Here is a 26,644-nt window from a genome sequence, read left to right as displayed (position 1 = left end):
TGCTGCCAGTTGACTAAGTTTGGCCTTTCTTAGACTATACCAAGTGTTACTATAGGGACATTATTCTTGATGGGTGTAGACTATGCCTAGAACTTTGCTGTTTTTATAATTATGAAACCATCTGGAGGAATGTGGCATATGATAGGATTGCCTCAGCGTCCTTTCCAGTTCAGATACAAAATGATCGGTTTAATAGAACTTGCCAGACAAAAAAAGGCTGAGACCATATTATGTGTGAGGAAGGTCTTTTTAAAAGTGGTATTTTTAGGTCTGCAAGACTTGTTCTCATGGCTTATTTTCCCCAAACGTTTTCTTTTTGTCAGTTTCTGTATTTCAGCTTTGTCTAGGTCTGCTCCAATTTTTCCTTCCTTTCCTTTCAGTCCTCTTCATTTGGCAGGTTTTTTCCCCAGATACTTTCTCAGTGAAAGTTATGGAATTAATATGATATTCCTTCTAAGTTTGTAACCTTCCCTTTGCTCATGTGCCTGCATGCTCTCAGCAGCAGTTAGTGTATGAAGTCCTGGTACTACAGGTAGTTGGTATACAGCTGTTTATATAATGACCAGAAGAGTGCATCTTTTTCTTGTATAATCATTAGATGCTACTCTAGCAAGAGTGTTTAGATGGTCATTGCTCACTTTTGAAGTTTTATCTCAGACTCATTATCATTGTGTTCTTCTTTTAGAAAGAAAGAACTTTCAACTACCAAGAAAGATCGAGTGAATCATTGCCTAACAATATGTGAAAACATAGTTGCTCAGTCTTTAAGGTAAGACAATGTCTTTAATTTATTGCATTAATATGAATAGCTACTTTGGAGTGTTGGTTATTTGGAGGCTTCCTGATATTTGCTGATTTCAAATGCTCAATTTCTGTTTAAAACTGAAGTGGCATAATTTTTTTATTTTTTTTAACAACGCGAGATCTGAGAAGTAATTTTGTTTAAGCGTTGGTAGAGTAGGCACTAACTTTCTAACTCAGACAGAGAAACTGAGGCACTGAGGTCAAATACCTTGCCAGATTATGTAGGAAGGAGCAGGGAAATGATCTCCCAACTCCTAATGAAGTGCTTTAATCCACTGAATGTCTTCTCCTATTGTGTAACTGGGTGTAATATATGTGTAGTTAGACTAGGAAACCCCCTCAAAAATAGCATTGGTGTTTGCTTTTTGTAGTGCACATTGTAATTTTCTAATTTTTTTTATTTAGAAATTCTCCAGAATTTCAGAAGCTGCTGGGGATTGCTATGGAACTCTTTCTCCTCTGCAGTGAGGATGCAGAATCTGATGTCCGGATGGTTGCTGATGAATGCCTTAATAAAGTTATTAAAGTAAGAACTTTCATGTACTGTTCTACCAGATTTTACCTCCTCTTGATGCAGTATCCTGTATGAATTCACACTGATGTTCTTTTAGTTGCTTTTCTTATTGTTGATAATATCTCATGTAAGAGGTTAAGTAAGCTTCTTTACTGTATATGCTCTTAGGAGAGCTTTTTATGCCTTCTTTTCATGTCTTCTGTCATTCATCATTCTAATCTATTCTTTTCTTCAGTCATTCGTTAACTTTGTTGTCTTCAAACAAGAACATGGGCTTTTCTAAAATCATCTTGTGTGGGAGGAATACTCACTCTATTATTGTTCTGTAAACATAAAGATACTTAACATGAGGAAAGGTAAAAATATTATTAAGAAGCTGACTGAAAGACACAGTGGTTTTTCATTCCAAACTAGTAGTATGCTGTAATTCAGGTAGTGTGATTTGCTGAGACTTGGAGGAAGAGCTTTTAGGCAATAATTAGGATAAAGATGGTGTTCTGGAGATTATTACCCTGCTGTGATCCAGAAAGAAGGGCTTGTTGGAGAACAGCAGGTAGGCATTCATATGAGGTCAGGCAAGGTCTAAATCTTGATTCAAAGTATATTAAAATGAACCTTTTGAGTAATTGCCATGAGCTGCTGCTTTCAGCACAGGTTTACCTTCACCTGCCCATTCTTGTTTCTTTCCTGTTTTCTGAAATACTTGGCCTTTAAGTCAATGTAATGTACCTACATAATCTAGTTGATGCACAGTTTAATTGCTTTAGAAATATGCAAATTTTCTTTACTGTGAAGGGGTGTGTAGAAGCAAGCAAACAAAACATCCCTACTTCTGTAGGGATTTCTCTCAGGTAAGTTCTATTTGGTATCCGAATGAGTTAAGTTTTGGGGGTTCTGCTTATGGCTGAAAGTTGTATGGAGAAAGCTTACTGATTATGTAGTGTATTCCATAATGATAAGGAATGAGGAAGTGCATCTTTTTGCATTGTTTTTGGTTTTCCCTGTAGCACTTTGCTCTGTTCATTCCAATTTAAATGTTTTTGTTTGCAGGAGTTTAGGACTCTACAAAATGCATATACCATTGTGTAACTTAATTTGCTTTAAATGATACTCTGAAACAGTTCTAAAGAATGAAAACTTACTTCTTTCCACCAAACTCTTCTGTAGGCTTGGTATAAAATTGACCTCTTTAATTCACCAATCTATTTAATATTGTTGCCTTCTGGCATGTGTCAAGATAACTTGAAAAACTTTATTTTTGTATGGTAGTTTGTTTTGTTTTAAAGATTAAAGTAGTTTTAAATGATGGAGTCTTCTATCAGTCATTAAGCTTGCCAGCTGGTCACAGCTGTGAAATAGTTGTGATATTCCAACCACATGGAAGTATCAGACTGTTATCGAAGCTGGTCATAGTTTATATTTTGTTTCTATATTTTATGCTGTGTGGAAGCAACTTAGTCTTTAGGTAGATGCTCTCTCATGTATAAATGCAGAGACAAAAAGATGTACAGTTTTATTTTTGGTTGTGCAAGTAGCAGTGATGCTCGTGGTGAGTGTAATGGAGGTGTCAGGCCCCTAAGCTTGCATATTAGTCAACGTTCAGCTTTTCTAGTACCTCAGGCATTTTAGAGACTAACTCTGTTGCTAGAAAGATGCTTTATGTTTTCTGTCTTTCAATATAAGAATATAGATGTAAGCATTAGCTGTGTAACTGTGTGTCTATCTGGAGTTTATGCTCATTAGTATAATTAAAATGCTAACGCCTCTGTGTAGAAAAGGCTGTAAGTTGAAACAGCAAATAAGTTTATCTAAACACTGTAGTTCATCTTTAAGTATCGCTACACTTACCTGTCAGAACCTCACAGACAGCATAAATGGCTCAAAGTTTAAATAGCTTTGGTGATAACCTTTATTTAAAAGAAAAAAATACCAAGTTGGGAGTTACCAGGTTTCTGTGGGTAAGGTGTTACTGAAGTTGTCTTGTTTCTGAAGCTGATGTACGATGTTGTAGTGTTCTCTGTGCTAATGATAGTGGTGGGACTGTTCACACAGATTGGAGTACAGTTGGTCCCAGTAATTGGGATTTATTATTTGTAGTAATTTAGAGTTGACTATGCTTATGATTTTTTTTCTGATTGGGATGACTTTTTAGATTCTAGCCTGCTAAAAATACAGGTATACACTAGTAAAAAGAGTTGTTCCAGTTGAGTGTGTTTTAAGGACAACTTACCTGTGAAGCCACATAGTGGCTGGTGCCTTTTTGTGTTGCTTGATAACCTTATATACAGGGACAATGAACTTCCCATAAAAACGAAATTTTGTGAAGTGAGATTTATCCCTAGCTACCCTCATCTAGGCACCTGCAGTTAATAGTTGAGGTGCTTATGACAATATAAAGATACAAGCCAGACAAGATTTTTTCAGGAGAAGGTAATACTATTTTATTATAATGACTGGTGTAATTGGGGAGAATGAAGATTTGGGGCATACAATTTTAGGGTAGGGGATTCGTGCTCTGGAGGAGCCACAGACGCTTCACTGACCATCCTTAAGCAGTTGTGGCCTCTATATCAGCATGTGCCATGTAAGATTTTTGTAGTCATTGTGAGTAATCCTGTGAAGATGTGAGCTTAGTGGTTGGTGGTCAAGTAGGCAGATAGAAAATCAAAAATTATTGAATTATTGGTCAAGGAATAAAGAATGAAATAATAAACGTTTTAGCACTGTATAAATCCACAATGCAGACACTTGCACACTGTATGAAGCTCTCATTTCATCTGAGGAAGTGCTGGTGGAAATGTTCATAAATAGTGGTATGCACTAGGGGAAAAAAAAAAAGGAAGAGAAAGGGTAATCGTATGTGTACAAAATATTCTGTAGGAAGAGATTATATATAGTGGAACTATTTTAATATTTTTTTCTGCTGCTATTTTAAAGATGGAGGGAGATGATTGAGTTGAGGTGAATAGAAAATTACTGCTTCTCGGTGCTTACTTACATGTACCCTAGTTCTTAGCCAGACTGCAGGTTCAGACTACAATATATGCTCTGTCGCAGTATGCTTGATTAGATCCTGGGATGCGATACTTCTGGTGTCCAGAACACCTTGTGGTAATAAATGGATGCAGAAAATAGACTGATTCATGAAAGAAGGAGTTTTCAAGGGCTGTTAAAGGTGTGGGAAAAATACGACCTCAGTTTGAGAAATAGTAGGAGGCCGCTTGATGGTGGGGAATACCTCTCACTGCTTCTGAATACTATTTTTGTGTTCTAATATTCTATTCATGAGTATCTATTCCTGGCAATTGCCAGGAAGCATGTTAGGTTGGCTCTGCTTGTAGTCTGATCCCATCTGGCCTTTTTTAGGTAGAATGGGTAAAGCAGTCAATATTAACTGCAAATAACTGTTAGAGTTTGTGGAATTTGTCTGTGTTTCTGTTTTGTGTTTGTGTGAAAGATAAAGGGGTGTCTCTTCACTATTTAGCACTTTCCTGGTTATACATCAAATATATAGGGGCAGTTAGATAGTTCTGTGCCTTTTTTGAAGTGGTTTTATTGCACGTGTAACATTGTTCCTGTCAAGTGCCTCCCCTCTGACACAGTATGTTCTCAATGCATTTTATTGCAGGCTTTGATGGATTCCAATCTTCCTAGGTTACAATTAGAACTGTATAAAGAGATTAAAAAGGTGAGTTTTTCTTTCACATCCTTTTGAAATATGGTATTTAGTAAGTGTTGTAGTATATTGGAATGTGGCATTAGTGTAAATAAATAGTGTATGTCTTTTCAAGATGAAGGTCAAAGCTTCACTTTGGAAGTATTTGTGACTGTTTAATGTATTATTCTACCCAGTTCCTCACTATTGGCCCCACTGTTCGGATTTAACCACTCCTGAAAGCTTATCTGGCAGAAAATGTGTGAGCATTTGGTGTGAACAGCAGTCTAAGTTACCCTTAGCGACTCTGCACCCAAACGAATGAGGCATATTCATGATGTTTGCTACAGTGACTGAGCTGGAAAGAATAACTTCGAGCAAAAGGGTGGTGAAAAGTAGGTGGAGGACAGTGACATTCTTAATTTGGCATAAGTATTGGAGGAATCATTTGATCAAGACCTGAAGTGACCCAATAAAAGTTTTAACTACTTTGTGGCTGTCTGATGTGATGCTTCTGTAAGAAGCATAAGTAAAAATACTGAAGTGTCTCTTTTCGTACCAAAAGTCCCAATTTAGTTCTGTCCACGGGAAGAATTTTAGTAATAGCCTTTTTGAAGTACATGATTATGAAAGAAAAATGCTGTTTTCAGGACAGTATCACTGAAATCATGTCTCTTGCATCTATAAACATATAGCAAGGCTTGTATAGAGAGAAAATATAGGTGTTATTTGTCAGACAGTAATGCTGTTGCTATTTGTTCTGTTTCCTTGGGAATGATAGAACTCTAGAAAATAAATAACAAAAGCAATGTGGATAGCTTTTCTTCTGTCAGATATGGACTACTTGTAGGCTCTGTATGAACATCTTACTGTATTGTTGTACCTTAATATCATGCAAAATTTTTGGGGGTATAGAAATGGACATCTAGCTAATTAACAAAAAACAGCCAACATAAACAAAAACTGCTCTGAAGTTTCTTCACATTATGACCAGGTGAAGGAGGAAATATTTTGTTGTTCAGGTGGTATGTTCTTCTTGAATAGTTGCTCTGAGATTCATGGCAGAGGCAAGAGAGAGGCAGCAGGCATAATGGAAACACCCAGCACACTGAATTTTGTTTGTGCGTCAGTTGGATCACTTTAGGAGCCATGCCAGAATATGTTGTTTGGCTCTGAACCTGAAAAATGCACATTTTGTAATTCAGATGCAAGTTTTTTTTACTTGTCATGCTAACAAGACCATGAGCCTTTGATATACTAGCTAAAGAAAATAAGAAAGAAATGACAATTTCTAAACATCTCAACTCTGTCTTCAGAGGGACTTGATTTAAAAAGCATTTGGTTAGGTTCAAACTACATTAGGTATACAATTTCTGCTAGACATCTATTGACTTCCATAGTTTTCTATATTTCCAACGATACTGAGGAGGTTTACTATATCCTTAGACACTAGGTCTAAATGCGTTCTGGGTCAAGTCAGGTGCACAACTGAAGGTGTCAACACAGACAAATAGATACTAAACTTCAGGATGCAAGCCAGTATGAAGTGATACAGATCAATATGTGGATTTTTTCTTTGGTATGCTCAGGAGCTGAACATTATTTATTTGCATATCTCCACTGCTGTCAAGTTTATGCTGCATTTATTCTCTGCAAGTGTTCCAGTGATTTTTTTTTTTTTAGACTCTCATATCATCAGTGTTTCTTTGTTGGTTGATGCCTTTCTCTGTGGTATTTTAAGCTGATTTCAGCAGAGTGGAGATCTCAGACATTTCCTTCTCTTTCTTGGCGTTCCTTATTATTCATTTTGGGTCACTTGGAAAATTTCTAATACCAGACAGAAAAACGAAGGCAGTCATGGAGCTGACATGACTTCCTTTTGGCTGAAGGAAATTTATGGCTTCCAGACACCTTACATTTTTATCTGTTTACGTAAAATGGTATAAAACTGTATACTGTTGTTTATTATAGGTATTTTTTAGGAAATTATTTTGCTTGATGAAATGTAACAATTGCATACTCTGTCTAGAATGGTGCTTCCAGAAGTCTACGTGCTGCACTCTGGAGGTTTGCTGAACTTGCCCATCTTGTTCGGCCTCAAAAGTGCAGGTAAACACATCCTAGTAATGAACTTTATAAAGAACATTTAACAAAATACAGATGTTAACAAAATGCTACTGTTCTCAAGTTTTAAATATGTAATTGGGAAGTTGGAAGAATTTCTGTCACATTATTATCTCTGAAGTAGCTTTATTCGATTAGCTGGTTTTCTTTTAGCAGAGTTTTAGCTCTGTGCTGTACAGGACTCTGGGGGAAGGGGGGCAAAAACTTGTGAAGACAATGACTTTTTCTTAAGTGTATTCTTCTCTTTAGTTGTATCTTAATGTCTGCATTCAGAAGGCTGTTGGTTTTTTTTCTACATTCTGTGTAGGTAACAGGTACATTTTTTTATGATTTAGTAATACCACAGAATTTGAGTATGAATTAAAAATGTTTAGATGGGTATGGTTGTTCTGATCTCAAATTAGTTTTTCTCCTTTGCCGTACTTAGGCCATACTTAGTGAACCTTTTGCCCTGTCTAACACGAATAAGTAAGAGACCCGAAGAATCAGTACAAGAGACGCTAGCTGCAGCAATACCAAAAATTATGGCAGCGTTTGGCAATTTTGCAAACGACAATGAGATTAAGGTATCTTTCTTTAAGTATTAGTGCTCCCTATTATATCTCTAAGCACAGTAAGCTATCAGCATTATCAAGCAGATGTTACAGAAAGCAGTGTTAACAGCTGCATGTCTGAAGGCGAAAGTTGCCCTTGCTTGATGTACGTTAAGTAATGCTTTGAATGAATGAAAAATAGATTTGCTGACTACTTCATTCACTTCTGTCTCCTTTTCTTTCTCATAAAAAGTTAAGTAAGATATCTTTGTTTTTAGGTTTTATTGAAGGCTTTCATAGCTAATCTTAAATCCAGTTCTCCTACTATCCGTCGAACGGCAGCAGGATCAGCAGTAAGCATCTGTCAACATTCGCGAAGAATGCAGTATTTTTATGCCTGGTTATTGAATGTACTTTTAGGTAAGATTCAGGAAGAAAAATTAAATTTGCTTTAGGTATAAGTGACATGAATTTTTTTCTTTCCATGTAAGATACTTTTAGCATGTGAGAGGCTTTCAGGCAAAGCAAGGATACTTAGACTACTGCTTACACTGCTAATGCCTTCTTTATTTTGTCTTAAGTTAGGTGAAGATATGACTAAAGCTATCTGTATCTCTGTGGTGCAGTGCTAATGCAGTAATGTTGAACAGAATCAGCCAAAGCTAAGGAAGCAAGTAGCCTGTTGGAAAATGAGGAGGTCTAGGGATTCTGGAAAAACTTGCTCAGGAGTCTGTGAAGCCTGGCATTGTTCAGCAGCTTGGTTGTTAGTGCAGCAGGTCTGAGGTGGAGGATATGATTGTTATTCTGTGGGTCATGAACACACACATACCCTGTAGCTTGTTTTTAGAAGTGCCACTATGTAGCTTCTTTGTTGAAAACCTAACTTAGACCAGAAATTGAATTTTTTTTTTATTCATAAGCACACAACTTTGCATGAGGAATTGCTTCTGTTTTTCTTCAGCTGGGAAGTTTTAATGGTCTTCAGGATGTTTTGCAGCTCGTGATGAGATGCTTGTCTTGATTGTAGTGGAAACTTCTGCCTCAGTTTTCTTACTGATGAAGGGTTCTTTACTGTGTAGACTATATTGCAAAAGGAGAGGCAAGAAAGACCCAACAGATACATAAAGCATTATTGTGTTAGCCTTGCTTCTTTAAAGAATGGGTGAAAAATTCAAATGCCACGTAGTGACTTTCCTGACTCTGTGTTACTTGAAAATGGTGTACTGTGCACACATTGTTCTTTCCTGCCTCAAAGGTGGTGTTTTGTAAAATCCTGGCAATGGTACTGAATTCAGACAGGAGTGCTAAATAGAAATGCCATTAATTAATTCTGATTTCCCTTTCCCCCTGCCACCCCAGATAGAAGGTTGTGGTTTTTTACATAACTTATGTTTGTTCTTAATATATTTTGTGTTTGAGTCTGTGATTAGCAGGTAAGCGTATGGAACAAGGTTCCCAATACTTGAGGGAGGAGGCAGAAGTGTAGATGTTATTCATTAGGATAGTAGCGCATGTGTCTGTGAGGGAATTATGTTTGGCATTAATTAAACTGCCAGGTGGAGAGAGGAAGCAGGTGAGGAGTGCAAGAGAATCTGATGCTTTCACCAAGTGATCTAGGTATTATGAAAAAAAATTTTCTGTGTTTTTATTGAGTGAAAAGTGGTAGGGAACAGGGAAGGTAAGACAGGGTCCTCTGACCGTTCTCCCACATTGCTTAAATCATTGTCAGGAATATTATATAATGCATATTTTCAAATGTTTCTACATTTAGAACGCATTCTTAAGTTGCTGCTAGGTTGTTTGTTTTAAAGAAGCTATTATATGGACTATGTGAAATAACATTTGTTTTGAAACTAACCACTGTCAATAAGTGAATTGGTTGCTTTTCTACCCCCAGGCTTGTTGGTTCCTGTAGAAGATGATCATCCTACTCTTTTAATTCTGGGTGTTTTACTTACACTAAGGTATCTCATACCTTTATTGCAACAACAAGTAAAGGATACCAGCCTGAAAGGGAGTTTTGGTGTAACAAGAAAAGAAACAGAGATTTCACCTTCACCAGAACAACTTATACAGGTAAAATATGAATAATAACCCTACCCTGAGAAGTACTAATAGGAAGGAAAAGAAATAAATCTTCTATATAGTACGATACAGCACTAGTTTGATGTTGAACATCTGAATTCTTTTCTCAAATTTCTGTTCATCTTGGTAAATGAAAGGTGGTCCAGTGACTGGAATTATTGATAAATAATGACCAGAAATCCCAGAAAAATGCATCAGCAGTACTTGTTAGTTGTTCCCAAAGGAGCTAAAGAACTTCATAATCTTTATGGTGTTCTCTGATGTGATTCCTCCTTCTATAACAATAAACAGGAACAACAGACTTCTACCAAAAAGGCAGTTGATTGGCTACAATTAATTGGCATTTTCCCCTTGAGTGTGGTGAATATTAGATATAGCAAATGTCAGTCATTTTTAATGTACCACTGAAATGTAATGTATTTGAGAAGAAATGTAGTATGTTATGTCTTCATAGAGACTTACTCCAGTACTTTTTTGGGGTTTAGGTTTATGAATTGACTCTGCATTACACCCAGCATCAGGACCATAATGTTGTGACTGGAGCTTTAGAATTATTACAACAGCTCTTTAGAACGCCACCACCTGAACTTCTCCATGCTCTGACTGCTTCAGGTGGCATCGCACAGGTCAGTGTATCCAAAGATGAATCAGCCAGCAGGAACCGCAGTGGGAGCATAGTGGAACTTATAGGTAAGCTATATTTTTGGCACTTCAAGTAAAAAGAGATGACCATACATCACCAGCTGTATTTCTCAGTGTTAGGCAAAAGTATGAAGGATAAAATGAAATGTATAAAGTTATGCATGGCTTCCCCCCCGCCCCCAGGTACAGTAAAAGGTTTTTTCCCCTCCTTCATTTAAGTGAGTATACAGGCTTTGAGTAATGACAAACTCCAGTGTATTTTTTACAGATAGTGTTGATGGGTTTTTTTAGTTACACAGAACAAGTTAACTGTGGTGACAGATTTATTTTTTTCTCTACAAAATTAATGTTCTTCTCACCAAGCATCTGACAACTGTGATTCATAAAAAGCTGATCTAATCAGAATTTATATTAACCAAGAGCTCCTTTCTGAATACCAAAACCAGCATGAAATTAAAGCATGACTTAAGCTTATCCATAACTGTTAAAATCAGCTATCAGTGTTCTTGTCTGTGAAGTGCATGTTCTTAAAATTGTCTTTTAACTGCTACTTACCTGTTTCAAAAGAATCAATTGCTGACTGGATTTCTGTAAGGACTTCTGTATTGAACTAACGGATCATTCTAATATTGCTGGTATTAGAAGGTAATTCATTAGCTGGAAGCAATCATAACAGTGAAATTTAGAGCATATTTTTTTAAAAGCAAACTTTGCACAAGTGGCATAGAAAAATAAAAAGTCATTTGATGGCAAATGATCTAAAAAACTTGGACTTCAAAAGCAACAAGTTTGCTATTTCTTCCTGGCTTTGGTTTTTGTTTTTTGTTTTTGGGTTGTTTTTTTTTTCCTTCCCATTTGTGGCTATTAGAATTCCTTCATGATTTCAGCAGCTCTGTCTTTGCCCTGATGTGTTACTTTCTGTGATTTGCAGCTGGAGGGGGGTCTTCATGCAGCCCTGTTCTTGCAAGAAAGCATAAAGGTGATTATTTTCAAAAACAAATCCTTAATTGCATTCCTTTCTGATTTTATTTTTTGGTTGGTTGGTTTTCTTTTTTTTCTGCCCCCCCCTTCATTGTCTTGCTGAACTTTGGTCTTCATTCACAATTGCCTTTGTGTTATCAGCTGAGCTTAATCACTGGAAATCTTAAAAGAATTCTGACATGATTTCTGATATTGCAATCAAGATATTCTAAAATTACTCAAAGCAGTATAATTCTTACTTTTGCTGTAGTTCGCTGGCAAAATTATGGTGATGAACATTGATGCAATTTTCACTTTTAAAGAGCACATCTAAAAATAATCTCTCTGAACAGGGCATTCTTCCTTTTGATGGTAATACTTAACCTTTAATGTAACTCTCAAAATAGTTAACCTTCCTGCTTTTTAGGCCTGTTTTTTTTTCTTTCACTAGTGCACATGTACATTTGCATGCTTTGATATGATGCTTTTTTTATTTCTTTTTCTGTTCTTAATGATTAATTCTATACATTTTGTGTCTTATTGTGTATATTTTAATTTTTCTTCAATAGGTAATTAATTTAGCAGGATTTTAAATAATACAATTTGCTCTGAAATATTCTTTTCCTAGTTTGTGCATGAAAGTACTTCATATCTAGTTATATGTTTACACTTTGCTTAAAACCAGTCTAGAATCACTCTAGATACAGCTGTGTAACAGTTTCATCGCCTGTTTTAGGTGAGCAAAATGTTGCTACTGCAGTGGAACTATGTGTGAGTGTAGTGCAGTCAGTGCAAGCATAGTAAGTGGAGAGGTGTGCAATACTGAAAAGAAAAACTTCAAGGAGCAATTGTTTAAAACCAAATAAGATTATACAAACTTTAAGAACCATTATAGCAACTAGTTTACACTTTTTCCAAATATGTCCTCCCATATCTCATAATGCTTAAAGAATATACCTAAATGTGAAATAGTGGTTATAGCTGAATGAAATGGTGCTTATGGGTGCCATGATAATTTCTAGTTTAGAAACAATAGAGTGAAAGAAAGGGTGTTCTGAAAGTAGATATTGCTGCATCATCCAAAGGTGAGACAGAATGCAACAAATCAGAATAAAAATGCGTATCACTTTTAAATGCAAAATGGTAAATCATCATTTGGATACTTTGAATTGTTAGTAGTCTTCACTGTAACTTTGAAGTATTAATAATAGTGTAAATTCAATTAAAGTACTTGTTAAAACACTAACCTTTCTTTCACTCAGTGGGAAAACATGTATGAGTCATCAGCTTTTATCCTTTTTCAAGATCATGGTGTGAAGATTTTGTGGTCTAAAACAATGGCATAAAGGAATTTGAAGAAATCTGTTCACAATTTTGTGCTTTGTACAGGTTTAATTTCAAATTGTGAATTGTTCATTTCCTGCTCCTCTCCATTGTGGAAAGGAGGGAAAAATCAAGCCTATTCCCAGTTTCTACTTGAAGTCGTTCTGCAGTCTGTCTGCTACCATATAGACTAGTAGGCTTCTGCTGTTGGCTGTGGCTGAAACCTCTCTAGCTGTAATACTCCTTTGTGTGTAGGGGTGTAAAGTGAGGCTGAGCTACAGAAATCTGTAACCCTAATATAAGAACTCGGATATTCCATGTCTTTTCAGTCTTCCTGCTTCAGACCAACTTTAGTGTTGAGTAGCTGGAGCTGGGCTATGTTGGCTTGTTTATGTTTCAGCTTTAGAAAATTATTTGCAAAAAACGCTGAAAACTCATTTTGAAATGAAAGCCTATGTTCTGCATCTTAACTGGTTTTTTTTTCCAAAGAGTGGAAAAGTATCCTGCAGCTTATTTTATATACACATTTAAACATATAAAGCCTAATATGCCTAATAAGTGTTTTTCAGTGTCCTTCCTCTTTCACTTACTTTTAAAGGTGATCACCTGTGGAAAGCAGAAGAATATCCTGGTTTGTTTCAGTGAAATGGATGTAAATGTGAGAAAGAATAGAGAAGAATATACTATCTTTCATGTTTTTTGTTGGAAACACTTAAGATTTTACTCATTCTTTTGTAGGATTGTGTAGTTCTCAATTACTGTTATTTTACATAGAACATACATGGAAATGTCATGGTTACTTTTCTGCATTGCTTGCAGGTTTGAATAGCAGAAAACAAACTTTTCAGAGGAAGACAATTCTACAGTGTTACTGCTATGTATGAAAGCAGTTGTGATAGAGAAATTAATACAGAAGTCTGTTAATGCTTTTTTACATGCTGGTAACTTAACTGGGATGCCAACAAATTTACCTAGAGTTATCAAAACATTGGTATTTTGCATGGTAAATCTTAGACTACCAGTGAAGCTTATTCTAAATGGCAAAACAGGCTTATCTCAAAGCAGTTATCATGAATCCCTCTGTCTCAGCAAGTGACTTGTGAGATCCAGAAGGATGGGCTCAGTAGCTCCCTCTGCACTCTGTGTCTTGTCCTATTTACAGACGTTTCAGTGCAGTTGTGTCCTTGGCTGGCTCCTAGGCAGTGTGTATCTGCAGGTATTTTTCTTTTTCCACTGCCTCTATTTTAAACAGATATTACTCTGTGATGATTGTGTTGGGTTATAAGTGGTTCTCATTTCTCCTATGGCAAAAGCTTTTCAGAAGATTTTTGCCTTAGCAGTCCCTGGATCTCAATGGCTGTTCATGGTTCATCACCCTGTCCCACTTATATTGTCTTGTGCTTTTGGTCTGTGCTGCTCTTTGCCCTAGGCATTTTCCATTCTGTTACCATTGGACTTCCAAGCCCCAAACTGCAAGTAGCCTTTGATAATTTTTGTAGCCTTAAGGAGGAAGAGGTTATTTATTCTGTTACTTGTGGTGCTTTAATGTCCTTCTGAGTTGGTGGCAGGCATCCAGATGCTAGGTATCCAGGCCTTGGTAATAGGACATACTTGATGAAATTAGTGGGATCTTAAACATAGTCCACAAAAATAAACTAGTGTGAGTAAGGTCATAGGTAGTTTTCTGAATTGTCATGCTGTTAAATAAAATTGTTTAATTGTGTGTTTCCTTGTCACTGCTGCCTGTTTCTCTCCTCATCAAATAGTGAGGGACTGTATATTCACTTTCTTCATTCCTTTCTGTTTAACATCTGTTGCCTGTCATAGCTTTGAAAAATTATTTGGATAAACTTTTTAAAAATAGATTTCACATCTAACTGACTTCAACTATTCAGCATTTAAAGTTGGCTATAATTTTGGAAAACCGTAAAGGTTTTTCTTGTATCACTTCTCAGGTAAAATACTTCTTGGTGAAGAAGAAGGTTTGGAGGATGATCCTGAAACCCGATCAGATGTCAGCACCGCATCATTTTCAGGTAGCGGTCTCTCCTTTTAGCAGTGCAATCAACCTGTGTTTACTATACGTTACAAATCCATTCATTTATTGCTCTACGTAAACTATAAAACTGATGTGTTACAGTGACTAGGAGGTGGATGGGCACTCAAAAGACATGCTAACAAAACTGAAACCATAAATACTCCTGGGTATAAAACTTATACCTAACTAATGAAGTTGACTGTATTTTTTTATTATTATTTTTTTACTGGATAGGCTGTCATATTGAGCTACTGGTATAGATGAAATGGCATCTTACAGATGCTTATTTCCCTACCTATAGTTTAACTGTTCAGTTATACACTTTGCATAGCCTAGTTTAATATATGGCTTAGTATATGGTGTCCATATCAAGAGTGAAACACAAGTTTAAACACTTGATTGACTCAGAAATGTCTGTTTTGCAGCTTCCATGAAGGGTGAGATAACCAGTGAACTAGCTTCTTCATCAGGTGTATCAACAGCTGGGTCAGGGAGTTCAGCTGCTGATCCTACTGGACATGATATCATTACTGAGCAGCCACGTTCTCAACATACGTTGCAGTCAGACTCTGTAGACCTGACAAGCTGTGATTTGACAAGTACATCTGCTGAAGGGGAAGAAGATGATGTGCTTAGCCGAAGCTCCAGCCAGATCAGTGCTGTCCAGTCAGATCCCACTATGGACTTGAATGATGGTACACAGGCTTCCTCACCAATTAGTGATAGCTCTCAGACTACTACAGAAGGTCCAGACTCTGCTGTAACCCCTTCGGACAGTTCTGAAATTGTAAGTGTGCAACGGGCAGAGGGGGGATCCCCTTCTACTGAGGGGCCCGACATATCTCAGAGCTCTTCCATGGAGGGCCCAGACTTGGATTCATCTACTTACTCGTCTTCTACTTTTCCATCCTCAGCTAGTAACAATGGAAAGGTCAGCAGCTCACACCTCTATTGGAGAGCTTGACCTCCTTTTAACACTTTCACTTAAGCAGTAATTAAAAACTACAAAGCTGTAATCAGTGTGTTCACTGGGTAGGTCATATAAAGGCATTAACAGATTGTCACTCACTGGAAGAATGTCAGTATCAAAGGCTTGACATAAATATATTCTCTTAGTAGCATATCTTCATTTTGTATAGATACATTTATAATTGTTTTGGTGCAGGAGGACTAATGGAAGTGTTAAAGGGTGAACAGTCTATTGGAATGATAGAGGAATACTTTTGGAACCTAATGCTTCACATTGTCTTCTGCCTGTGCTTTTTCACTTGACAATACAACCTTTTTGTTTTTCTTTTTATTCCATCTGAAGGATTTCTACTATACTGAGCAAATACTGCATGACTTACTAATGTAGCAGTTACTCATCTAATAAACACCTGAAATGTGCATACACTATTAAGAAATTTGTCTCCCTTAAGCAAGTGTATTGTGAGGTTGTAATAAAACCAGCAAAAATACAATTACTGGGAGCAAGAGCAGAAAATGGAGAAATGGGACAACTTAGAATTTAAGTTCTTTTTTTCAAACTTTATCAAACTTTTGACTTACGTTTGCTGATAGTAGCTTTGGAAAACTAATAGTCTCTTACCACTACAAAAAAAATGGTAAATTTACAATTATGATAAGCAAATACTGCTGCAAGTGTTGAGTATTCAGGAACCAAACGAGTGATGGTAATTGCTCTGTCTCTGAATTCAATGTAAGCAGGGCAGAGGCCAAAGTGAGGAGGCATTTATTGACAAGTTGCATTTATTGACAAGATGTGTTTCTTGTAAATTCTTGTCAGACTGTTGCATATGTCAGTTTGCATACTGCTTACAAGCAGTAGTTACAAGTAAAATTTTTTTGGAATTGACAGACTAAGTGGTTGTCCCACTTACCCACACATGGGCTTTTTAGTGAGCAGTTTCCAGATGCTTACAAAGTCAGGGAGTAACTGAAGAAGTATCTTGCCTTCTGATAAACTTACAATGAAATGATTTTACTTTTACTGTCTTTTATTATCATTATTAGTTTTTTGTCTTTTATGGTTATTTTTCCATATACCTACTGCCTATATATTGCATTGGTATCAAGGGTCAAACTCTTCTGGAAGTGTACATTTCAGTAGTCTCTAGTTTAGAATGAAGGAATTACAAGTAAGCTTAAACATATTTGTCCTTTTTTTGTCCTACACAGTGTGTTCTCAGCTTGACTTTACGTATCCAGGACAAGTGAGGTTATGGGAGAGTTTGACAGTAAGGGACAAGTTCAATTTGTGAGAGTTAAGGTGTTGCTTGTGATTTGTAACTGCTGAGATAGAGGGACAGTTGTGTTTGGCATAAGGGAGCAAGGAGAGCTGCAGGAGACGCAAAGCACCAAGTGTTCAACTTTCTTACTGTTAATATCCAAGTTTGTGGGTCAAGTGGGAGAGTGTCAGATATAACTATGGTCTCTGATAGACCAAATGCTGGTGGAGGAGGGGAACTGCTTTGGAGCCTGCACGCAGCTGTACACTAATATTAATTTATCAGCTCATATTAGCTTTCAAATTATTTCTAGAATACTAACACTGCATGTTTGAGATTTAATACTGTGTGTTAAGCTAAGTTATTTTAAGTCCTGTCCTTGCACTGTGTAGGTTTTGGAGGGTGCTGAAGGACAGTATTCTGGAATGCAAATTGGGCAGCTGCAGGATGAGGAAGATGAGGCTGCAAATATTTTCCAAGATGATTCATCAGAGTCTTTCAGAAATTCTTCTGTTGGTATGTTGATAAATGGGGGGGGATGGGACACAGAACTAGTGACACCTTTAAGGTGGGTGTTACCAGTGCATCTGCTGTCTAACTTCCAAGGGACTGAAGACTCACATAATGGATATGAAAAACAAATAACTAGATTGAAATGTAAAGTAAGGAGTATATTTCAACACTTCTAATAAATCACTTGTTTTGATCACTGCTAATTTATTTTTCATGTTTGTATAATGAAGTTCAATTAAAGTGATTTTTATTTACATCAGAAATGATATTTCATGAATTGCCTTTTTTAAAGCTCTTCAGCAGCCTCACCTGTTGAAAACCATGAGCCATAGTAGGCAACCTTCTGACAGCAGCGTAGATAGATTTACATCAAAAGAAGATGCAGCAGATCCTGGTGATCACGAAAATAAGGTGAGAAGTAGTCACAGTGTCTGGTTTAAAGTTTAAAACAACTAAGCTTAAAAAAAAAATAATTTACACTTATGTTCATGTAAATTAGTGGTAAATGTGGATAGCCTGTGTATGTGGTGTACTTCACTATAGGTCAAAAAAGGTTGAATAGTAAAGTTGAGTTGTAGCCTGCATTTCATTTAATGTAAGGTGAATACACAAGTGTTGATATCTTGAGTGCAATCACCAGCAACTGTAACAGAATACAAACTGCTAAGAACACAAACCCCTTTTGTCTGTGCATTAGTAGGGTACACTGATACTTTTATTACCCAAAATATCTTTGTGGCGAAGGCTAGCTGTGTAGGTAACTTATGATCTCCTCAGAAGTGATTATGTCTTGCTCTTTGAGCCTCTCTTTCTGCAGAGAGGTTCATGCCATTCTAACCACAGGTTACTGTTTTCCTGTTATGTTTTTTTCACTTTAGCTTTGGACTTTGTTCTGAGCTGGGGTAAAAGGAGTTTCGTTTGTGGCAGGCAGAGTTAGATCAGCTTGGGCTACTGGGAAACTCTGAACGTGAAACTACAGAAGGTTGTCAGCCTTCTTTGGAAAGAACTTAGAAATTAATTGTTTCTCATACAAAGTTTTCAAAGATTATTGTTTGGTGACAAAAAGTGGTTTATTAGACTCCTTCAGATGCAGACAGGAAGGGTAGGCAATTCAGAAGATCTACAAAATTATTGTTGTTTCTGTGATAAACCAATTCTGATAGTGGATACAAACTTCGCAAAAGCATTACACTTTAAGGCCTTTTTTTTTTTTGAATATGTGTTAAACACATTTTGTATTACAACCTTTATACATTTGGGGATGTGCAGTATTTCTAAATCTTGTTGTGCTTAATGTTTTGTTTAAATTGAAGATTAATTTTTATCTTTATAAAAATTGTGATTTGCCTTCAATAGCCCTCCAGGGTAAAGGGAGACATAGGTCACTATACTGATGGAAATTCTGCACCTTTAGTGCACTGCGTTAGACTTCTGTCAGCCTCTTTTCTACTTACTGGGGAGAAAGGTGGTAAGTTTCTGTTTAAGTTTCATTGGTTCATTGTGTCTCAAGGTAGAAAGTTGGAAATGTGATCAGTTTACTCTGGTTTTTAATCTCGTGTTATTGGAGATTTGGGGGGGGGGAGGTTTCTGTGACACTCATGTTTTAAATGATGACACTAGGGTACAAGAAATCCTGAAAACACTTAATCTATGCCATTTTTCAATGAATCCTGTTTTGAGCAATTGAGCATCTAAAGAAGTGTTATGGTAACTTAACCCATAAGTCAAATACTTAATTACATTTACAATTTCTAAATTCTTATGGGACTTAACCTATGGGGCCATGATGGTTTGTAGATTGTATGAAGCTGTGGAGACAATCTAATACCAGCATTTCTTTTTATCAGTATTGGGTGCCCAGTTTGTCCACGATGCATGTATCAATACCTCAGTAAGGAAACAATTTTCTGAGTTGCAGTTCATTCTGTGGAAACTCCTAAAAACAAGTTCAGAAGAATGTAGTTCTTTCAAGTACTTGTCTTTAGTATTTTTACAGTTCGTTTTGTTTATAATGCCTAAATTGTTTTAATTAAAAGAAGATTAAAAGTATCTTTTTTTAGCTTTATTGCTCAGTTGTGTTTGAATTCCATGTTAATTTTTTTGAATGTACTTCAGGTAGAGGAAGTGCTGTTGTACCCGTTTGTGTTTGGGAAATATAACTTGGCATTTTAAATGATTCAGCTGTAGTAAACCAGAGAATTGACCTCAGGTTTTCAAAGACCTAGCTGAAATCTCAAGTTGAACTTTTTTCTTCACTTTTAACATCATCTAGCATTTGCATAAGTTAGTGTGGCCATTTTTCATGTGTTTTTTCATGTGTGACAGTCAAGGAGAAGCTTTTTGACAGGAAGTGATTGTTAGACGAGGCTGTTGGGGCTCAGAAGAGGAGTTACTTACCTTTTCAGCATAGTAATAAAATGCCACTAGGGATTTTCCAGAAAGCCTTTACTGCTGCTTCCATTTTTTTCACTTTGAAGTCCTTCAGAGGCATGTGTGTATGTGTTGTCATGTGTGAGTGAAGTGAGCATTTAAGATGTTTGGTTTTTTCCCTTTTCTAAACTGTTATTTGTTCACGTACTCTGCTAATGTAATGTTCTTGGAAAGACAGTGTAATAGCTGTATTCTCAGCAGTGAAAGGAGTTGGAAGTGTGTGGGGTTATTAGTTATTATTTTTTTCTTTTTTGAAAAAAAGAAAAGCTGTATATAACTGCTGTCTCTGAAACTGGAACTACTTGTTCTGCCTTCATATTTTTTGTTCTGGCTAAGCTATTTATATTATATAGAGTTATTAATTAACTTAAAAACAATTCAGGAAGCTTTTAAATACACCACCCCCCCCCCTTTTTTTCTTTTTCTTCTCTCCAGCTTTAGTTCCTGATAGAGATGTGCGAGTCAGTGTAAAAGCCCTGGCAGTAAGTTGTGTTGGAGCAGCCATCGCACTTCACCCTGAGTCTTTCTTCAGCAAACTGTATAAAACACCCCTTGAAGCAATGGGAGAAGAGTATGGTATGTTGCAGTTCACATATGTAAGAAGGCTCCTTATAGAAGCCTTCCAGTAGCTAAAGGGGGCCTACAAGAAAGCTGGAGAGGGACATTTTACAAGGGCATATAGTGATAGGACAAGGGGTAATGGTTTAAAACTGAAAGAGGGTAGATTTAGATTAGTTGCAAGGAAGAATCTGTTTACTGTGAGGATGCTGAGGCACTGGAACAGGTTGCCCAGAGAGGTTGTGGATGCCCCCTCCCTGGCAGTGTTCAAGGCCAGGTTGGAGGGGGCTTTGAGCAACCTGGTGTAGTGGAAGGTGTCCCTGCCCACAGCAGGGAGGTTGGAACTAATGATCTTTAACCCCAACCCAAACCATTCTATGATTCTATGTTATTCTATTCAGTAGTGTGTTTGGGTTTTCAAGTAAGTGAGGCAGCATCTGTACTGAAAACTCTAAATCCATTTTAGTATTTGCAAACAAACATTGCACCAATTGGAATGAATGTGCTGTCTGTACTAGTAGTGCATGTGGTGAGATTTTTGTTTATTTTATAAATGCTTTCTTCTAACTTATTTCAGGCCATCTTATAGATGGTTTCTAAGTCATTAGCTTTGTTTTTATGAATGCTACAATATGATCAGCAGGGACCTTGAGTATTCAACTCGTTTGATACTGATAGTGGCACCAATGAAATGTTGACCAAAACTCTTCTTAGATTTCCCCAGAGCATTTTGTGTACAATTGAAATAAATCACTTGTGTTTTTTATATCTGATTATTGTTCTGGAAGGTGTGAATGATCTGTAGATTGTATGCAAGGGTTCTCTGAAAGGTAGAACTAAGGCAGGCATATTGTGAACAGGCTGACATTGATTGTACAATAATTGGTACCTCCACTGAAACATTTTTAGGGATCAGTTAAGTCTAAGACTAGTATTTTTAAAATAAAGTAGTTGTAACTTATTTTCCTAGAGGAGCAGTATGTATCAGATGTTCTGAACTACATTGACCATGGAGATCCCCAGATTAGAGGAGCTACTGCCATTCTGTGTGGAACAATTGTCAACTCTATTCTAACTAAATCCCGCTTTGATGTGGAAAAATGGCTAATAAATGTCAGAAGCTCAACAGGTAACAATTTATTTTAAGGGTGTCTCTTTTTTTCCTCATGTAACCAAAATTTTCTTTTGTTTAATTTCTGATTTTTTAAAATTTTTTTTTTTTTAGGAAATCTCTTTTCCTTGGTAGACTGCATACCTCTGTTACAGAAAATGCTGAAAGATGAGTCCTCTGTTACATGTAAACTGGCTTGTACAGCTGTGAGGGTAAGCAGAAGTGGTAATGTAGTTATATGAGTGTTATTTGTTGACTGGGATCCTGCTATGCTCAGGTGTATAAACATGGAGCAAAAATTACTTCTTCCCCAAGAACTTTCTTGTAGAAAACTTTGCTTCAAGCACGGAAATGGAGGAACAAACAGCTGGAAAAGAATTATGTTCATTAGATTGCATAGCAGTATAATCTAGTCATGATATTTCTAGTCATAAATGTACTGGTATGAGCTGTAATGTTACATTAACTAACAATAGGATGAATGCATTAGATAAAAAGGCTATCTAGCCTAAACAGGGAAGTGTGAACCTTTAACACCTGGTTATAACCTATACTTGGAAAGCAAAAATTAAATGTGAGAAATGCCAAGTAAAATAGTGATTATTTTCTGAAATAATAATTTTTAAACGTGAGGGAAGTCTCAAGAAAGTAATTGTTTCAAATTGCTTGAAAGATTCATCAGGCAATTGTTAAAATAGAGGTGGTATCTGAATTTGTGAGTGGAACTTAGAGCTTGTGAATTTTATTTCTGTAATAAAAACTGTGGAAGGTGTTCTGTAAAAAAGCAGGGGGTGGAGTGATCTTTTCCTTGAGGAATTTTCCAAAAAAGTAGAAGAACGAGGACAAATTGGAGGCCGAAGGAAATTAATTCATTGGGGAGAGGCACAGGGTGGCTAACTGTATTGCAGCTTATGGGTCAGTGGGGCAAAGCTTAGCTTTTAGTAAAATGCACATAGTTAATGTAGGGAAAGTACGATTTCATGTGCTGAGGAGGGGTCTGTGATGCAGCTGAGGGAAGGAAATCCAGTTAGTTAAATGATACTATCTTTAACCTTCTGTTCCATGATCTTATTGTTTGTATATAGTGGTTTCATGTATGTTTACACTTAGGATTATGGCTTTTTAGAAGAATTTACTAGAATTGTTCACTTCAGGCAACTTGTATTAGTCAGTTTTGACTTTGTCTTTCTCTCAGTATGTAATGTAGCCTGACTTCATACCTTTCAGCAGAAATGTTCTAAAGCACTTTAAGTTGTTAATCCCTGAACAAGACAGTACATTTTCATGTAGCTAAGAAGGACATAGAAATGTAGAGTTCTATAACTTTTTCTGAAGATCACACATGCATATAGTTGAACAGTCATTAAAATGAAGAGGTATGACTTTTTGAAAAACTTTGGAAATCAGAACCAGGTGTCTAATAATACCTTGTGGAAATCAGGAGAGACTGTTTTTGAACAGATAAGAATATAGTGCTTGTGGTGTTTAATCCCTGTGAGTTTTAGACCTTACTCTTTGGAGGATTGTCCTCTCTTCTGAGCCTTGTGTTCCTTTCCAGACTTTAAATTCAGCAGCAGGTTTTAGCAGTTCACATGGAGCTAGTGTCCTAGCCTTGCAGAATACTTAGCTCTAGTACTTTCTCCTAGCTCTTAAGCAGTACAGGTTTTTTTAGTATGCTAAACAAAACAGATTTTTATGATCAGTTACATATTTTGATTCAGAGAACCTCTTCTGTAATATAACTGAAAGTTGTGTTTTCTTCTCAGCATTGCATCATGAGCTTATGTAGTAGCAGTTATAGTGAACTAGGTTTACAACTAATTGTTGACCTCCTTACGCTGAAGAATAGCTCATATTGGCTAGTAAGAACGGAACTTCTGGAAACTCTTGCAGAGGTAGATTTTCGGTAAGTGTTCATATTTTTCCATGGGTGTTGTAGCTGCAGTGCAAAGATGCTGTGTATAGGAAACTTGAACCAAAATGGAGCAGTTTCTTCTGAAACACTAGTGAGTTTCATAAAACTAAATCAGACCAATCATTCCTATAAGGAATGTTTATCAAGTTACCATTGACTTCGCTACCAAGCCCAATCCTAGTAACACTGTGTAGGACTTTAGAGTTCAGTGGCCTGTTTTATCAAGTCTTCTGTAAATCTGTGATCGCTGAGAGGCAATATAATCTCGAAACAAACTTCGTTTTCCTGTCCAGTTTTGTGTGTTTTTAAAGAAAAAGTACCTGACTTGTTCTCCGTTATAGTCAGCTCTCTTCAGTTGCTCAGTTTGTTACACTGAAATGAGTATGACTTTAATTCCTTTTCTTGCATTCCCTCATTTTCTATAGGTTCTTCCAAGCTGAAAGACAAAAGATGTTCATATGAAATTTCTTTAAGTTATCCTTAGCCATACAGAATTGGACTCTTTCTGAATAGTGATATTTGGAATGTGTTACCATCTTTTCAAAACAGTCTGATTTTTCCATGTATGGGAAAAAAATACAATCACAGTGTGTAAATGTTTTTTAACTAAAGAAAAGTAATTCTACTACTACCACTACTAGCCAGATAGAAGTTTAATAAATAGCTTACCTTTTCTAACGGTAGCAAAAAGTGTGTTTACTTCTTATATTTTCCCTGCAGTAATGTTTTTAAAAAATAAATAAAAAGCTCTCAGAGCACTGAAGGGAGAAATAACTTTTAATGGTAACTAGTGTACTCTAAATTCTATTTTACTGTAGGCTAGTCAGCTTCTTGGAAGGAAAAACTGAGAGCTTGCATAGAGGTATTCATCATTATACCGGTGTAAGTAAATTATTCAATCAGTATATTGTGTTTCTGGATTAAGGTACCAGTGCAATTTCAGCACTTTGTGTTTAAATTCTATCAATGCTGGTACTTGTTTTAAGTATGTTTTGTGTAAGTAGGCTCATGTTCTGACACTTCTTACAATTGGAAAGATACTTCACTACTGAGATTCAAATATCTTGGTGTTCTCTGCTGTCTGTGTGGCTGTTGTTGTAAATTTTTTTAAACTTCAATTTTTTTTTTTTGCATTTATGTATGTAAATAGTGTATTTAGTGTATTTGGCAATGTTAAGGTAAAGATTGTCTTACAGACTTGTATGACAGATGAAATCTCACTTGTTAGCTATCTTTTAACGATCTGGTCAAATGATGAAAATGTTCAATTAACTTTACTGTACTAACTTATTTTCTAGTTACTAAAACTTCAGGAGAGAGTGCTTAATAATGTTGTAATATGTTTGCTTGGAGATGAAGATCCAAGAGTGAGACATGTAGCTGCAGCTTCATTAGTGAGGTATATATGGGTTTGTTTTGTGTTTTTTTAAAGGAGTTTAGAAACATATTTGCATGTTACTGCGTAGCTATAACTAAAATAATCTCTTAGTGGGTTTTTTATATTTTTGTTTAAATGAGGGATGGGACACAAATGCAGCTTTATGGTATCTGGAACATGCATCATTCTGAATCATCAGGCAATTGTGCTTTACTTTTTATTAGCATTACAATTACATTTAACTGTACTACATTCAGAGGGTCACTTTCAGTTTCAAGTTCTTTAAGGTAGTTTTCTGCATGCTGAAGTGGATTGTTCAGGATCCTAACAGTAGCTGACAGACTTAAAATGTTGCAGTTCTACCCAGTTGTCCTAACTTCCAAACATTGTACTTCCCACGTGGTTAAAAGTAGTGTATCTTAAAACTTTCGTGCTCACTTATTATAGTAAAGTAGCTAATCTTGCTTAAAAAGCACCTGTTTGTAACTGCAGTAGGTCACAGCAATTGCTGTCCAGATAAATGCACCAAACAGTAATGATTAGCTGATTCTTAGAATTCAAGGACTTAAGTTTTATGTTTAAAGAAGTTGGGAGCATCTAATAGTTAATTCCTGGAATATTTTATTGTCAGAGGAGACTCTTTCCTAGTTTTTTCAAACTATTAATTGCTGTCCATTCCTAATAACAAATAAAGGACAATGAAACCTTAATAATTCTGCCACTTGAAAGCATTTATATTGCAGAAAGGGCTCAGCACAGAAATCTCTAACTGTTGCATCTTAGTAGTAGTTGCTTTTATTCAGGGACTTTATTTTTAAATGGAGTTACTTTAACTGAGTGGTAACAAGTTGGAGTTTTTCCTGTATCTTCATATTGACTTGGTGACAGCACACATGTTAAGGTTGGAAAAGACTTAACTGCCCAAGAAAGCTGCTATAAGCTTGCAGAAGCCCCTTGAAACATCCAGTATGGGCATTTATTGAAAGTACTGACAGTGAAATTACAAAAAAGGTATACTGTAGCTTTTCACTGTTGTCTAGGTTGAAAATCTTGTTCTTCAAGAACACTGGATCTTATTGTATGTTTTTTGCTGCATAGAAATTGGATGGTGGAAAATTGTCCTTTTCAGGCAGAAATTAGTTTTCAGTTGACACATATATCCATGGGGATAATATCTGGGGAGATAAGGGTATACAAAGAGAAATACTGTAGCGAAGTGGTCATTGTAGCTTGTAAAGGTAGGTATTTCTAAAAAAAAAAACCACCCACAAACCTTTTTTAAACTACCTTATGTCTAGAGCAGTTCCTTTGTCCTGATTTGAGCTCCTTGGTTATAATGAAGAGCAGCTGTATAAAGATGAATTCAGCTTTAACAGTATGAGTTTTAATAACAGCTTTTATTTACAATTTGATATGTGTAATTAGTGTATGCAGCTTTCTGAATTGTATATCAAATGTATTTTAAATCTACTTTAAACTGTATATTAAATAATTTCTGAATAATACTTTTCTTTTCTGACAATTATTGTTCAGGCTTGTTCCAAAGCTATTTTATAACTGTGATCAAGGACAGGCTGATCCAGTTGTGGCAGTAGCAAGAGACCAAAGCAGTGTCTACTTGAAACTACTAATGCATGAAACACAGCCTCCATCTCACTTTGCGGTGAGCACTATCACCAGGTATGTTATGTGTCTTGCCTTGCTTTAAAAGGAATGTGGACCCAAATTTCAATTTGTAATGCCTGGAATCGTAGCTAAATCCTGCAAATCCGTGTGCTCATAAATTCTTTTTCCAATCTGTAGGAGCATCTGTGGTAGTTTCAGGCTCCG

General features: G+C 36.3%; 1 protein-coding gene across 2 annotated transcripts in view; it reads left to right on the top strand.

Moving 5' to 3' along the window:
- The window catches only part of HTT (huntingtin), an 87,505-nt gene that overhangs the window by 5,970 nt on the left and 54,891 nt on the right, over positions 1-26,644 (top strand). Inside the window, exons 2-22 of one of the 2 annotated variants that reach the window (XM_049797907.1) lie at positions 686-769; positions 1,210-1,330; positions 4,947-5,006; positions 7,003-7,082; positions 7,525-7,663; positions 7,909-8,050; positions 9,528-9,706; positions 10,201-10,405; positions 11,289-11,336; positions 14,596-14,676; positions 15,104-15,465; positions 17,302-17,425; positions 17,715-17,833; positions 18,779-18,890; positions 20,288-20,428; positions 21,381-21,539; positions 21,636-21,733; positions 23,288-23,427; positions 24,255-24,318; positions 24,735-24,835; positions 26,348-26,494. In XM_049797907.1, the coding sequence (XP_049653864.1) occupies positions 686-769; positions 1,210-1,330; positions 4,947-5,006; positions 7,003-7,082; positions 7,525-7,663; positions 7,909-8,050; positions 9,528-9,706; positions 10,201-10,405; positions 11,289-11,336; positions 14,596-14,676; positions 15,104-15,465; positions 17,302-17,425; positions 17,715-17,833; positions 18,779-18,890; positions 20,288-20,428; positions 21,381-21,539; positions 21,636-21,733; positions 23,288-23,427; positions 24,255-24,318; positions 24,735-24,835; positions 26,348-26,494 (2,706 nt within the window). The remainder of the gene's footprint in view (positions 1-685; positions 770-1,209; positions 1,331-4,946; positions 5,007-7,002; positions 7,083-7,524; positions 7,664-7,908; positions 8,051-9,527; positions 9,707-10,200; positions 10,406-11,288; positions 11,337-14,595; positions 14,677-15,103; positions 15,466-17,301; positions 17,426-17,714; positions 17,834-18,778; positions 18,891-20,287; positions 20,429-21,380; positions 21,540-21,635; positions 21,734-23,287; positions 23,428-24,254; positions 24,319-24,734; positions 24,836-26,347; positions 26,495-26,644) is intronic. The other variant, XM_049797908.1, reaches the window with a different exon arrangement.

Source organism: Accipiter gentilis, chromosome 3 (genome assembly GCF_929443795.1).
Source record: "Accipiter gentilis chromosome 3, bAccGen1.1, whole genome shotgun sequence".
Classification (NCBI taxonomy): domain Eukaryota; kingdom Metazoa; phylum Chordata; class Aves; order Accipitriformes; family Accipitridae; genus Astur; species Astur gentilis.
This window is presented reverse-complemented; position numbering and strand designations above follow the sequence as displayed.